Here is a 16,420-nt window from a genome sequence, read left to right on the forward strand (position 1 = left end):
TTTTCCTAGCCTCTCAATTTGAATTTTGCCAATCCAAATAAGAAAAAAATGAAAGAAACATGCAAAGTGGGCACAAAAAAAAGAGAGCAGCACAACTGATGCATAACCCACTATAGTTCTACCTACAAAAATTCTTTTTTAGAAAAAACTCTGTCCCACATGCACCTCACAATCTATAATACACAACAGTGTTGTGATATATAAAGAACTTATCTAAGAAAGGTATAACTGAAACAGTCTAAATCATACATATTTTTCAGGACCAGTGTAAATTCTACTGGTAACTACAATAAGTTTGTTTAGCAGATGCTCCTATAGAAGATAGTTTTTACTATGCACAGGGTCTCCTTATTTTCTGGAAAGATTTGAACATTAAATTACAGCAAAATAATTCTTTCAAAAATCCATAATTTAGATTAATAATTGTAAAATTAATATAATATAAATCTGGATGTGGGCAAAATTAAATAATCCTACTAATTCTCCCCTTGGGGAAAAAAATAAGTGTTTATAATATACCATAATTATATACATGTTCAAACAGAAACATCAATATATACTGAGTATCTGGTAAGGAAAAAAAAACAGATCTGCCTGTTCAAATTTTCTTTGCTTTGTTTTTATTTTGGCTCCTGCTGTATGAATGGTTTTACTTTCTAAACCAATCTTATAAATTATATTAGAGGTGCATCTATTTTTCATTAACAGAGTATTTGTCTTCTTTCTTTCTTTCTCAATTTCCCAAAAGTCTTCTCCAAAAGTTTTCAAGATGTTTTCTAACAGCAAATACATGTGAGTTCAGAACAGAAATAAGAAAAGAGAAATCATGGAAATTTGGGGGGGAGAGTCCTCCTATTTTTGGACTAAAGAGAAATGATTTGCAAATTGTATGCTTATGTCAAAGCCATGTTTTTATTTTGTTAAAGTGGTATTTACTCTCTGTTATTGTTAAGCTTGTTGTGATTTAAATATTTCATTGATATACTTCCCCCTAAGTACGAACATTAAACTGAACTGTCCATGCACATAACCAACATATTAAATTTCAACAGAAAAAAATATATTTAATACACAGAGATAAAAATTAAGAAATTCTTATTTTGATTGTGTATTATTGGAATAAAAAAATGTTTATATTTAGCAGTTTAAACAGTATGCTGCAGTAACACATAATCAAATTACAGCAATATTCAGTTTAAAACTAAGTATGAAGAAATCTTCCAATAGCAGTTACGTATTCAGCTAGCAATTGCACAAGTATTTAGTAGTGCAAGCATTTCCAGTAAGGAACTGTGAAAATATCTGTGAAGTAATTTACACAAAGAAAATTAAAGTATTAGATTTGACACACAAAGATGAAAACTAATTTTCCATTTTGTATTAGAAAAGAACTGAAACAATATGTACTAAAGTATAATATATATTATACTTTTTGTATAATAAAAAAGATGAGATTTTCAGTAGCTAGTCCTTGATTCATGACTATAATGGAATCTGCCCATTACAAACTGATATGACAGCTGTTAAATGAATGTGATTGCCTCATTTACAACTCCATCCCTGCTCTCCCTAATGCAATTGTTAAAACAAATGTGTGGGTCATTAAGCAGACCATGGGGTGCCTCAGAAGCCCCAAGGAGGCCTTGGGACACCTACTCCAAGCTCTGTCTCGGGCCTCTAAAGCTATTCCCATCTGGGTACCCCGTGAGGTACCCAGTGTTCTGCTTCCTGACCCTTGGGGTCCCTTTAAGCCTTGGACTTCCCATCTTCTTGGGCCTCACACCCTACTCCTCCCTATGTTATCCATCACATATTTACCTCTCGAAGATCTCTGGATCTCAGAATAGGGAAGAAGGGCAGGTCATTCCATTGCTAATCCATAAAATGCAACCCCAGAAGGGGCCATTTTCTGAGCAGCCACAATTCAATGCAGCTGCTTGGAAAATGAGGTCTGCTTCCAGGATTGTCCTGCATAGCCCAGCAACAGAACTGCTTGCTATGCTTTCCTAACATGAGCTCTGCAATGTTCCAGCAACAGAGCAGCCTGTCCTCCTTCCCTAACCCGGGCTCTGGAATCCTTTGAAAGGTGAACAAGAGAGTGTGAGGCCCCGTTGGGTGGAAAGCAAATCCCAGGTCTGTGGCATCCAGTGTGGGAGATGAAGGGGCGATAAGACAGGAGAGCACTACAGCATTCCTGCGATCGGTTATAAAGGTGAACAACTGTGGGGATACTTAAGTGGCCATAAATTTGGAACTGAGTTATAACTAGCTTTTGGGGCAGTCCCCCATACCTTTGACCATTTGTAAGTCAAGGACTACCTATCTATAGCTACTTATTCCATCACGTAAATGTCTGTTTGTGTGTGTACAATATATATTATACACTTTATAGTGCACATGATATTAGATAGCGCTCTGCATAGACAGTTTAAAGTTTTAGTCAGGTTCCAATTATCTCCATAGCAGGACTTCTTTAAAAATAATTTTAATTTAGTTTTTGGCTTTTTAAGCTTACAGTGCAAACCTATGCCTATTTATTCAGAAGTAAATGATATGTAATAGGACTTACAGAGTGTGCAAACAGTTGTGAACTTTGACAGTTAGGCATCCTTCAATGACAACATCAATTAAACAGTGTGTGTGTGTGTGTGTGTTTGTATATACACACGTAAGTTTTGGAAGTGTGGAATAGTATTTGACAGGCTTCAGAACAAGAGGCACAGAATAATTGTATATTTTACAATCTGTAACTCTCCGTGGAAATCAATATGTGAAATCAGCATGAAACTGAAGTTGGGCTGGTTTCAATGTTAACCTAATTCTAATTGCAAATAATTGGTGCATACACCATTTATTTGGATCCAATGTTTTCCTGTAATTACCTTGTAATGCCTCAAAAACTGCAAAATGTAATTTGAAAAGTATTGGAGCATAATTGTGAATCACAACAGTTTTCTGGAAGAAGGTATTTTCTAAGAATTATAAAGCTCGTATCAAAAGTTCTATTTCAAGAACTATTCCAAAAGTTAACTTACTATGCTTTTTTTACCATCTTTAAAGCCAAATCTTCAAACATGTGCTTTCACTGGCATGTATAAGACAACATGTTTGAGCACAGAGTAAACTTCGTTACTGAAAAAGATGGGATATATTTTGCATTCTTACCTTTTCACTGAAACACTCAAGCAAGTCTTGGACATACCCTCGCATTTCTTGCAGAAATTTATACCGTTCACCAATACCCCCAGAAGACCCTTCTAATCTTTCAATTATCTTGGTAGAATCATCACGGTTTTGCTGATGCCTCTCGTGTTGTTCTTGATTCGCTTTGTGAAATTCTTTCAGTGACTCCAATCTAAAGGTCAAGAACACACATGTTTATATCCAAAAACACAGTTACAGTATATACACATTGGGTTTTGTTTTGTTTTTTGGTACAGCAAGAAACAATCCTAACAATAACACAGTTTGCTTTCAGGAGACAAAACACATTCCTTATTTTCTATTACAAATTTTTTTTTTGGTTTGTTTTTTTTTTGCTTATGTAGGTTGCTATAATCACAACTTTTTATATGAAGAATCTTCTAGGATCTTCAAGATTATTTTTTTTATAATTTATCTTGCTGTGATTGCATTTTTCTTTTTAATTAACTTTTATGATTTATTCTATTTTATTTTAAAAAAATAAAACAAGACCCCAAAAATGAGTAATTAATTATGGGAAGAGCTTTCTGACACAGGAAAACTATAGTTTCATGATAGAATATAACATATCTCCTATTTTACAGCTATTGTTCAAAGATGCTTTGTCCAAAGGCAACAGCTTGTTGGATGAGAAGCAAAATGTCTTCAAGAAAAAGAAAAAAAAAGTCCGGTTGCCTTTTGAAAAAACAACTTTGGGACAATCATGACCTGGATGACTGAGAATCTCCATAGGCATTCAAGACATTTGTGTTCTATCTCCACTCAGCAAATATCCTTCATATTTACTACTTTGCTGTCACCTATGCTCAGTAATGATGGATGCAACCGTGATTTTTGACAGTGATTTTCTCTCAGCTCATGGTTTAAATGCTTAGATAAACTAAATGATTTAAATAAAGACAGAACATTTTTTTGGCTACTTCTATTACTTTCTCATATGATATCTTACCTACAGGAGTATCACTTTGGCATAGTACTCAGGACCCTTAATTCCTGATGGTCTCAGTAGAAATTAGAGAAGCATACAAAAATCATGAAAGGCAATTTCTTGGAGATTAACATCAAGTTTGCAAATAGCTAACCTTTCATTCATTATATATATATATATATATATTTACTAATTGTGTTCACTTTTAAACTATAACAAGGGACTTGTTATACTGTATATTCGTAAGCATAAGCAAACATTTAGTCTACTATACAGTATTTTGAATTTCCAATTAAAATAATATAGAATTTAAAACTTTTTTATTTGCTTAAATTCTTATACAATCATTATATAGCAAGTTGAAAACATCAGATTTTTTTTTTTTCATTTTTCTTAGTTACAAAATTATTTTTCCAAGAACAGATGATGTACCAGTCTTCAAAATGGTTCAAGCTTCATTTCCAGAAAAGTAATGCAAATAGCCTATTGAACAGTTTTTCTTACGTTTTACAATGCAGGATCCAGTCTGTGGGCTTCTGTTGATGAAATTCTGATCTGCCCCCCAGACTGAAACCTAGAGGACAGGTCTTACATTTTAATAAGTTGATCTGCCCTACCTGTCTTTAAACTGTTTCTTTACCAAATCAATAGTAACAGGAGCCATCTCATTACTGGGGGTTTTGAAAGATATTATGTTATCTGTTTTTTGAGACTTTGTCTCTGATCCATATGCAGCATATGTGTAAGGCATGCCATAAGATGAACCATAAGGCATTGTCTGGTAAGCATTCTGGTAGTAGAGATTATTCATTTCAGCAGGCTGACTTGCTTGAACCTACAGGAACGAAACATATGATATATACAGACATAAAAACTGGCATTCTGTAAACTCTATTACAAACCATTATTTGTCAAAAAACAACTTTAGTAATTATTGTGAAAAATTACCAATCTAATTATGTTCCTTGAGTAAAGCACTACATATCAAAGAAAGCAACACCTAAAAACAATCACTAGGAAGCAGAAAGCATAAAAATAGCAGCAACAACTTCAAAATTTCAGTTGTATGTGTATTCTTTGTGAACAATTAGTTTACAGAGGTATCACTGTGATGAGGGTGAAGAATGTTGTACTACCTAAGTTTCCTAAAGTGAACTGCTATCACATGTACCATTTATGTTTCTTGCTGGTGTACTGGTATATAAGCAGCAGATGGCATTCACCAGTAGACTAGTCTAGGGATCACCAATTGCTGATTCTTATGCTAGAGAATTAGTACTGGACAGTAAACATTTAGCACAAAATATTAGAGTAAAAACCCATTAAATCTAATAATCAATTATTTTGAAGACAGTAAAGCAACTTATTAGTGTGGCATTTATCTCATTATATCAGCTTGTTTTGAAAAAAAAAATCTATTTCAAAATTCCATTCTAACAAGATTAGCAGGAACATCTTTATATAGTGATTTTTTGCATCATCAAGCAACTCATCATTTCAACTTACACAATATTGAATACATGTACCCACCCAATACTGAATGGATGGATGGATAGACAGACAGATAGCATTTAAACTAGAATGATAAGTTACAACACATTGTACTGTATCGTCTACATTTATTGCTTTATATGATCTTAATATATTGCAACTGGTTGAGCCTATAGCATTCTTATTAATTGTATTGTATGGAAATCTGACATGATACAATTTAACAAAATCTGAGTTAATTTCATTTAGTGAATTACTTTTTGATTTCAATAACCTCTATGTTCAGGCAAGCCCAACTCTAACCAGAAGAGACGGAGTGAAATGAACTGGTCTGTCTTAAGTTTTCATCCCTCTGCTACATATATTCATTCACAACTATCTCTTTTGCTTTGGCAAATAGCTTGGATCAGCTATTGCTAAAACTACCATCTGTTGCTCCAAATCTTAAGATATTTGAATACGTGCCTGAGGTATATTAATGCCTTTCCTTATCTGTTCTTGCTCCCACCGGCTTAATTCTTCATCCTGTTCTCCAGCAATCAGAGCTTCATCATCACTTCCCTCAATACCTAAACACAAAGGTAAATATAATACAGACTTGTACAACTATGAGAATTAAATATTGAAAGCTTTATTGCCTCTGTGATTCTTTTTCAAGGAGAAATATCAAGAATGGCCTGGTGCCTAGGTGCCTAGAGATGCTTCTAGACATCTACTCATCTGCTTCATCTGAATTATTTTTTTAAATACCTCATATAAACTTTGAAATAAAAATGGTAGGCAGATGCAGTTCTTTTGTTTCAAAGTATGCATAACTATCTAAGAAGGGGAAGAGTAAATAGGGACAAGAAATCAGGAAAGGTGATAGGCTGCATTTTGGTAAATCTGTCATTTATTACTAGTTCTCTCTCATCTAGCAATTGTTATGTTAACAAGTCCCCACAAGTAGCCAGACTCTAAAAAGTCCAAAGATATTTATCAAAAATCTTGAGGATTTCTGTTTTAGAACTTCTACTCATATTCTACACTGTGCAGAACACTGACTTAAATCTTTCTCAATTCTATATGAAATAACCTGATGAAACGGAATTCAGCTAACCACCAGAATTCTAATTTTTCCAATACCACAATGCACGTTTTAACATTTAAATAGACAAAACCAATAAATTTTATAAGAGTTTTAAATCACAATTTAATGCTCAAGTATAAAGAAATTATAGTGATTTTAAAATTAGTCATAGAAACCAGGAAGACTAACCAGGAAGACTGTTCATCCTTGACAAGCTATGTTTCACTATTAGCCTACATCGTCATTAATATACACCCCATGCTTCAATTCAATCAATTTTCTGACCTGTCTTGCTCAGTATGCCCCAGTAGTTACTTCAGGTTATACAGAGTCATATTTTACAACCAGTACATCAAGTTATTGAAATTGAGTTATTAATTGTAAATTCATTGATGACAGGATCCAAAGAGGGGTGTGTGCGTGTGTGTGTGTGTGTGTGTATGGGTGTATACAGTGGAACCTTGGATTGCGACTGCAATCCATTCTAGGACTATGGTTGCAACCGGAAGCATGACCGTCTGTGCATGCATGGACAAAAAAAAATGGTGTAGAAGAAGAAATTGCCGCGGTAATTTTCAGGTTTGCTTGGTTGCCATCGAAGAACTGTTCGCGACCAGAAGCAAAACTGTTCTGAAAAATTCTGGTTGTCATCTAATTTGGTCACAAAAAGAAGTGTTCGCAACCCGAGGTTCCACTGTGTGTGTGTGTGTGTGTGTGTGTGTGTGTGTAATCAGCAAGATAATTCTGCAAATCGATAAGATTCTTGTCTTTTAGTCTACTGAACACCTGGGATTCCATATAATAAACCATCACCATTAGTGTCTTCTAAGATCTACCATTCAAATTCAGGAGGAGTAACTATTCAAAGGAAAAGTTTAAAACTTCCCTAATTGGCCAGTTCTTTGAGAGTGGTCTACAGATAATCCAATTTCATCCTAGTCACTGAAAAAAATTAATTTCGTATCTGGATCTAACAGGTTGACAGGTGAACAGTGCAGGAGGAAGCCATATCACAAACCATGATTAGAAAACAGAAGACCAAAATCAAACCTTGAATAGTTTGATTCCGATGTATTGTCAAATATGATCTGCTGTTAAGGCTGGAAATTTCAATCAATTTTTGGTGACCCAGCTTGATCAAATCACCAAGTATGAAATAATCCATTCAGAAATAGATTAAAGCTTTTGGAAAGTAGCTCAGAAGAGTAAGAATGTTTCCTCTGTCTACCTGTATAAGCACCCTATTTGATTTTTATGTCAAATGTTTTACATAGTCATAGCAAATATTCGAAATGTAATTTCATTTATCTTTTTTTCTCTTCTTAAAAGTTTACCTATTTCCTCTGCAATCTTTTGTCTCTGGGATTTCTCTTTCACTGAAAAAACTATTCTTCGCTTCTCATCATCATCCTCATCATCACTGGCATCGTTTTCATCTTCTCTCACAAGACGCCCTTTACCAGGATCATTATCAAGGGGAAGAAAGTCACCAAGTTCACGAGCCATTTGGCGCTTTTTCCTAGCAGCATGAATAAAAGCAGCATCTGGAATTTCTCCTGAGGAGGAAAAGAGTTATGTTTTAAGTTAGCAGTTACATTTGGGGTCTACTTGTTACACTGCAACTCTAACTGAAAATCTGCATCAGAAAAATCAGAAAAGTCAGTATAATTTTTCTATCAACATGACTGGCATCAAATGCCGGTCAGCTTGTCCCCTCCCATTGCTTTCTGCCTCAGCAGTCATTCCCTCATTCTCTTTCAACAGAGAACTAATACACTATTTGCAATTCTGTGGATATGTAAAGATCTAAAATTATTTTAATATTGCAGAATAAACAGTCATAAAAAAGATAACATATCAGATCTGAAAATAGAAAATTTAGTATCAAACAAAAGGTTTAAGAAAATAATTTTGAACACATTGAATAGAAACAAAAATTTCGGCTGCCTTATGACTCACTACATTGTTCCTTCTGGGAATAAATTGTTTGGTATTCATAGTTTCTGGTATTCAATGTGCCTCCCAAAACCAATTAATGATGAATACTGAGGTACCACTGTATACAGAATTACAACTAAATGTATCCAAAGTAAGAAACAAAATATTTAGCTTTTTAAATTAGTCAAAATGGACAAAACCACAGAAAAACATACCAACAGAACTAGAAACACTTATTTTCTGGAAACAAGTATCTCTTCTAAAAGTACCCTATTAAGGTAGTCTGTATTGATTTACATTATTTTTACCTGTCAAGCAAGGAAGAATTATTCAACCCCTGAAAAATATGAAGGGAAATGGGCTAACCTGGACGAAGAACATTTAGAGATGACAAGGCAGTGGAAAATGCTCCTGCAGCTTTTGCTTTTTCTTCTTCCTTCTCACTTTCAACTTCCATTTCTTCTTCTCCTTGTTCACTATTTGTAGCCCCATCTTCCTGAACTGTATCTTTAAAAAGTCCTAGTTTGTCTGCAATTTGTTCATCTGTGAAACAAATCTATTCAGTACTTCAAAACTCCTTATGGAAAAGTTATACATACTACATTTACACATTTCACTTTATTACAGTGAAGCATTAAATTCAATTCATTAAAACAACATACATTGCATATATGTGTTCACTAAAATATGTTTTTACAAAAGTGAAATAATTGTCAAACATATTTCAATTCGCCTGAAAATTTGTTTGGGCCTTCATGCACCAGGGTAACCAAAAATTTCACCTACTCCCCATTGTAGAATCAGACCTCTGCCCTATTATGTTTGCAGAAAAGTTAGGGCAAGAGATTCAGTTGATTTTGACAGATGGGATGCAACAGGAATTAATTAGTAGAAATATCTTTGACTGTGCCCAATTAAGAGGCAATACAGTTTGCTTTATAATTTATTCAAAGTGTTCTCTCTTTTATAATTTATTTCCCAACCCTCCAAGTTGAGGACAGCAAATGGGAGATTTCCAATGCACAGCAGAACATGGATCCAACCCATAAGCAATTTTATTTGTGAATGGGTGTGCATTATATTTTCAAATTATATACATTAAAAATAGAAAAGAAATCCTAGAGTCCCTGCAAATAATGATACTACAGCTGATGACATATTGTTTATCTTTTCTATTGCTATTCCTCCATAATAGTGTATTATTATTTAAAACAATGCTATATTATAAAGATTACAAAAAAGATTCTGTTTATCATATTTAGCCTCAAATCTATTCCAATGGTGAAAAAAACTGTATAGTTGCTGTTTACACAGATATTTGAAGGCATGTTACCATATATAAATTAGGCATATGTCTTTGGATGATACATTCTTAGTATTCTTAATAAGGGTTTATCAAAGGAACTAATATTTCAAGATGTCATTAAATTGAATAGTCCTAAAATTTGGAATGTATCAACCAATGAACAATGGCTCTATTGTGAGTGGATTACAAGAAAAAGACATGTTCTCAGAAAGACACCAAATTTCAAAGATTGGTTTAAAGAAATGTGTACACTTAGCACTTGAATTGGCTCTTTACTGATGCAATGGAAAAAACCCAGACACTATGACCCCATGTGGTCAATACCTACTTGGTTAAACAATTTAAACATTGAACTGTAAGAGTTTTAAAGTTTGTAAAACTTTATTTTAAATGTTCAAAATATGTTTTTTTTTTTTTTTGTATTTTGGAATTCTAAATTTTATTTGTTGTCTCTTTTAAGAAGAAACATCATTCTTTAAAAATATTGCCAGTACGTCATGAACATATTCCTGTCTTTCCTGTCTTGTAAAGTTCAAAGTCCCATGAGACAACAAATACCTATATGGTAACCTAACATGAATAGAGAAACAACACAAGGTAACAAAGATTTCAATCTGTTACAATTCTATCTTGGGAGTAATTTTTAAAAATCATGTGATTAGCTTTTCTGCAAGCACATTGGCTCTTACCACCGAATATCGATTATCAGCCCAGTTATTCTTGGAGCACTGAGGTCAAAAAGCAAGGGAGCAAAAAATTAATACTAAATTACAATTGTTTCCAATGGTCAGAATACCAGAACATTGCAGCAGTTTATAGAGGAACTGCTGAGAACACAGTCAATTCAGAAAGTTCTAAGCGCAAAGCAATATATATATATATATATTTGCCTCATGCAACTTTCTAATATGGACAGTTAAAATATATAACTAAGATTACCATCTGCTGAAGAATTTGTTTCTGGTTTTGTCTTTGATTTTTCAAGATCTTCTTTATATTCTTTCTTAAGCAGCTTTACTATCTTTTTGCTGTAACTTGATTTCTTCACTTTAAAAACTTCCGTTTCTTTGATAAAACAAAATAATAATAAAATAGTTAAATTTGAAGCAGAATAACTACTAATAATTTTAACAAACAGAAATGCTGAAGCCACAACTACTAACGCAAGCCTGAAGATGTCCTGATTCTGGCCGAATGCAGAATGCCAGATTTCTCCGGGCAAACTGTGAGGTTTCAAGTGAATTGCCAAACCTTCCACTAGGGATGTGGAAAATTCACTAATTTAGGTACAGAACATTCAAGAGTGCACAGACTGGCATTTTTCAGAAAAAAATACACCGAACCACTGAGGCGTTTCAGACATATTCTATGCAAAGCAGCCTTTTTCAGGGCTAGACCATCCTTAGGACACAACTGAATAGACCACTTTCAATTTGAAAACTTTATTTCAAAACATCAAATTATCCGAAAACAACATGGTCTGGTTAGAGATTGGGCATGATTAAGTGGGAAACGAAACTCTCAACACTTTTACAAGCTGTTCCATTTCCAGAAGAACAAATATCACATATATACGTACTAGTTACTTTTCACTCTGCTGTATGCAGAATGCAATCTTACCCATCCATCTCACGTGCAGCAAAAGGCAGTGCCTTTATTCTAATGTAGAAAGGTGTTGGGAGAAATTACATTTTTATTCTTTCAGCCTAGAAAAGACAATCTCCTATTTTACTTGGAACACAAGGAGCCCTTCTAGCCATCATATGAGAGAAACACTGGAAGAAAGGCTCCTTTTCTTCCTTAATAAATTCAGGGACGTGTGAAGCCAAAGAAAATTCTAAACTAATTAATCCATTTTATGAGAAGAATAAACTTGCTTCTATTTGTGTAATTCATAAAACATGGATTCATTAGCTACTCTCATTTGCTAAACTCAAGAAAGAAAGGTACTTCCTTGTCTTAAATCAATTTATCTTAAACTGCTTTAGGTTGTAAATTTCTAGAGACTGTAAGCTGCTCTTGGTAGTCTCTCTCCCAGTATAGCGACTGAGATGAGATGTAAATATGGGAAAGCATAAGAGGTGGAGATAAGGAGAATGAAGGTGTTGAAGAAAAAGAATTAATTCTCCCAAGATTGCTAGTCAATAGGTGAATAATAAAATTAGACAGTAATTATAAAGCTATAAAATAATATCTGGAAAATCATTTTCATGACTCTTCACAAGAAAGTTTTGCAATTGAAAAATTTACTAACAATTGCTTTGACTCTTGTACAACCCACAAAAATTATATAGTTTTAAAAATGTAGTACTTAAATGATTATTTTGGACATTTACAATGTAGAAATATGATTCTTAAAATGGATTCCACAATAGTGAGGTATCAAAAAAGGTAAGTTTTTCAGTTCCTACTTGCCTAACCTAAAGAGATAAAGGAATGTAGAGAACACAGTTTTCAGGATATATTAGGTTACTGACAGCTGATACGGAAACATCAGATCTAATAGAACATTATTGAGGAAAGCCTAGAAACATGAGTATATAAGCCAGGACAATAAATCCATTGAGGACTACTAGAAATAATGTATCTTTTTTTTAACTGACTTTATATTCCTTTTAACAATCTTGATCCTTAGGCCCTTCAAATAATGGCTTAGAACTTGATTTCTTTTCCTTTTTTCCTTTATCCCTTCTCACAAAATTCTTCAAAGCTTAATAAGCCTCTTTTGTGAATCCAATATAGGAAAATTACACAGGTCACTCTCTTGGTTTATTTTTATCTCTTTTAATTAAGACATAAGTCGGTTTCTTTTGTATGTCCAATGTAACATATTTTTCGGTAGCATGCTTGCAGCCTGTTATTTTTAAATCCAGTTTCAGACCAGTCTCAATCTTGTCAGTTACAACTTGTTCCTCTTCCATTAATTACACCTTAAGCATTCTGTCTATAAAGGTAGGCACTCTTAAAAGTAACTTCTGGGTCCGCTGTTCAAAAATATCTTCAATACGTCCAATTTAAAATATTTTGCTTTATTTTGTATTTGTCAGGCCTGAGACAATACAGCAAAATCCGATCAAATTCAACCCTATATTTGCATACACCTAATAGAATTTGCCAAACTAAACTGCCTTGCCAAACCACAACCAACTAACCCGAAAGAAATCCCTAGCCTGGGAGACAGTCTACAAAACTTAAACATTTCCACGTTTGATATATATTGTGCTGTTTTCTAAATGGGGATGCTTCCAAATAATGTTAGCTTGGGAAAAAGACCAAAATAAACATAAGGAAATATAAATATATATCAAATAAGTATAAGGTAAAAGTCAAGAGTAGATGTGGATTGTTTGGAGAAGTCTAATGCCCGCAATTGAGACCAACATTTTTGTCCTTCAGTAAGACATTTGTTAAGTGAGTTTTGGCCCCATTTTGCGACATTTCTTGCCATAGTTGAGTGAATCACTAAAGTCGTTAATTTAGTAACAGGGTTAAGTGAATTTATCTTCGTTGCTGGTCAGAAGGTCACAAAAGGTGATCCCATGGCCCTGGGATGCTGAGACCATCGCAAATATGAGTTACCTGCCAAGTACCTGAATGTTGATGACATGCAATGGTTTCTGAGCGTGAAAACGGTCATAAGTCACTTGTTTTAGTGCCGTTGTATAAACGAACGGTTGTAAGTCGAGGACTACCTGTACCTCTGAATAACGAGCTCGTCGAGCTTGAACGTGACCAGCATAAGCGCCTGTTTGCCGGGTGCAGGGCGAGGGAGAGAAAAAAAAACCGACGCACCAGGCCCCGGAGGACAAAAGAAAAAGAGCTCCTGCAAAAGAAAGCCGGCTCGACGCGTGCTTACCCTCCTCCTCATCCTGGAAGCTGAGCAGGTTGCGGCTTCCGCGGGGCATCCCAGGCGGGGCTCCCGATTCTTTGCCCCTTTTCCGCTCCTTCGGCTTAGAAACCGCAGGCACGTGCCCGTTGTTTCCCAATGGCAGCTGCTGCGGCGGCGGCGGCGGCGGCGGCGGGAGAGGGACAAGCGCAATCGGGGGTTGCGGCGGCGGCTGCAATTCCGGGCCCGGCAAATTGGGGCCTCCCCGGCCCATCACCTCAGCGCTGCTAAAAGCGAAGCCTCCGCCGGAGGAGGGGGCGGAGGAGGAGGAGGAGGGGGAGACCAGAGGGACGCAACCGATCGGAAGAGGCAGCAGCGGGGGCTTAGGGGCTGGCAGCTCAGGCTCTGCCGCAGGCCCATCACCTCCTGGCGGCGGCGGCGGCGGCAGCAGCTGCGACGGTAACGCTTCATCTCGCTCTTCGTCGTCGTCCTCGGACTCGTTCCGCTTCCGCACATTCACGCGCCGTGCCTTGCGGAACATTCTTCTTCAACAAACCGCCGCCGTTGCGGGAAGGTTTGAAGAAGAATCGTGGGGAGGGGGGGAGAGACAAGCGCGAAAACACCAAGTACCGCAACGGCACCGAGAGCGCGCACGCTGCGAGTCACTCCTCGCTCCCTCCCCGTTGCTGCAGCAAGAGCAGCGTCACGGCCTACGAGTCATCATAGCGCCCTCTACCGTACACCGCCACATTTGACAATTTTTCTCTTTGATGTCATGGGCAGAGGCAGAAATATCAGACAGGGCTCTGCAGTCGAGTTCGCCTTGTTGACTAGAGCGCCTCGTTAGACCATAGATTGAGGCAAGAGTCACCGCCGAGAGGGTAATTGAAGAAGTCGGCCATTTTGGGACTGGAAAAAAAAGACGTAGGTGAGGAAAGGGGAGGAAGGCCTGTGACGTGAATGGCCCCTTGGTAACGGGTGTGGAAGGGCGGGAAAGTCACCAGTGTATAGAAATGTCCGAAGGGTGGCGAAGTTGCCGTTGTGATCGATCGATTAGTCTTGTATTAATAACGAAATGAAAAATAGAATAGAATATTCTTTATTGGCCAAGTGTGATTGGACACCCAAGGAATTTATCTCCGGTACATAAGCAACAAAGTGATTGACAATTCATACATAAATCATAAGATACAACCACACGTCCTAAGATACAACCAACAAATGATAGTGAAAAGATACTAATAGGAATAGGTAATAGGAAAGGTGGGGAAAAAACAAAACTTGGGAGATTTTCGAAATATCGTTTGGTTTAATAAGCTAAATAACATACAATATATTTCCGGGCAAACAGCAAGGGATTTTACAAATCACTGGGAACAAAATACACTAAAATCTTGGCTTAATGGACTTGTTAGAGCTGATAAAATTTGGTTTTGACTTCATTGTCATTTAACTGAGTAATGTTCATTAAATCAATGGCATATTTGGTATATCAAGTTTTTGCTGCAACAGTTTTGCAACACATCAATTTTGTAACGCAGATGGTGTAACGTCAAATTTAATGAAATCTCTTTGCAACAATAGGTTATATTAAAATTTTATAATATACTATTTGTTTGGTGGGGAGTTACCTTTGAATCAGTTGTCCCAACCAGACATCCCACTCAGTTGTCTCAGCCCTATGGAGATTGAGAATTGAGAAGATGGATGAGTACAGGAAAAATGATTGTGTTGTTTTGATATCCCAAAATGAATGAGAATTGTAATTATGTGCTGTATCCTTAAGAAAAAAAATCCACTTATTTCTACTACATGATATATGCATACATCATGACAAACTAATGAATATAAAAGAAGAATATAGAAACAATATGTGCATAGCTATTATCTAATTGCATGCTGGTAAGGCCATGAATCATTGTTTTAAGTTACACCTGGCATGCTAGCAAAAGAAAACAAAAAATAAGATAAAGAATAGTCACAGTCCTATCTGATTAAAGATAAAACTCAATAGAATAATTTACAGATGCATTACAATATGCTCTGGTGCTTTTCTATGAAAAACAAACTGTTTTTCATTATTTATTGTATCATGTTACCCAATATTAAATGCAGTGAGGAATACAGTTTGTTGTACAGTTCGTTTTTAAAACAAATAAATTGCTGTTTCTCATTCATATTATAGCTTTTTCACTTCTTTAATAATATTTGGAACCCTGCTTTTTTATTACTAGGGGGCAGCAGAATCTTAGTTGCTGATTATTCTGCTATTTGACCTTAACAGAGTAGCATAATATAAGAGATTTAGCAATCAGATAAGATTTTTATGCAGTATAAATAAAATCTTTGTCTGAGAAACAATTTCATACAATGTAGTTAAATCCCACAAGCAACCCAAGAAAAATCAATGGATATTATTAAAACGTTTAAATAATGGATATTATTAAAACATTTAGAATGGCAATTGAAAATATAATGAAACTGTATGATAAAATGAATTCAATTTTTAACGAATAGTTACGACACAAGAATGGGAAGAATTATTGACTTATTAATAAGTTGATTATTGACTTATTATTAATTCAATAATTATTGAATTATTGACTATAAAATATACACCGAATTATAACTTAAAGGAAAATTGGTACAAAATATTTT

The 16,420-nt window shown here is 35.4% G+C and overlaps 1 protein-coding gene across 1 annotated transcript in view; it reads right to left on the reverse strand.

The window, feature by feature from the left end:
* The window catches only part of PAXBP1 (PAX3 and PAX7 binding protein 1), a 32,536-nt gene extending 16,603 nt beyond the window's left edge, over positions 1-15,933 (reverse strand). The window contains exons 1-7 of the mRNA XM_087966717.1: positions 13,793-15,933; positions 10,876-11,001; positions 8,997-9,173; positions 8,027-8,248; positions 6,089-6,192; positions 4,750-4,967; positions 3,166-3,355 (exon numbers count right to left, since the gene is read on the reverse strand). Coding sequence (XP_087822843.1) covers positions 3,166-3,355; positions 4,750-4,967; positions 6,089-6,192; positions 8,027-8,248; positions 8,997-9,173; positions 10,876-11,001; positions 13,793-14,303 — 1,548 coding nt within the window. The 5' untranslated portion in view covers positions 14,304-15,933. The remainder of the gene's footprint in view (positions 1-3,165; positions 3,356-4,749; positions 4,968-6,088; positions 6,193-8,026; positions 8,249-8,996; positions 9,174-10,875; positions 11,002-13,792) is intronic.
* Between the last annotated feature and the right edge of the window lie 487 nt (positions 15,934-16,420).

Source organism: Notechis scutatus, chromosome 5 (assembly GCF_049901735.1).
Source record: "Notechis scutatus isolate UNSWTSFEM ecotype Mainland chromosome 5, rNotScu1.2, whole genome shotgun sequence".
Taxonomy (NCBI): Eukaryota; Metazoa; Chordata; class Lepidosauria; order Squamata; family Elapidae; genus Notechis; species Notechis scutatus.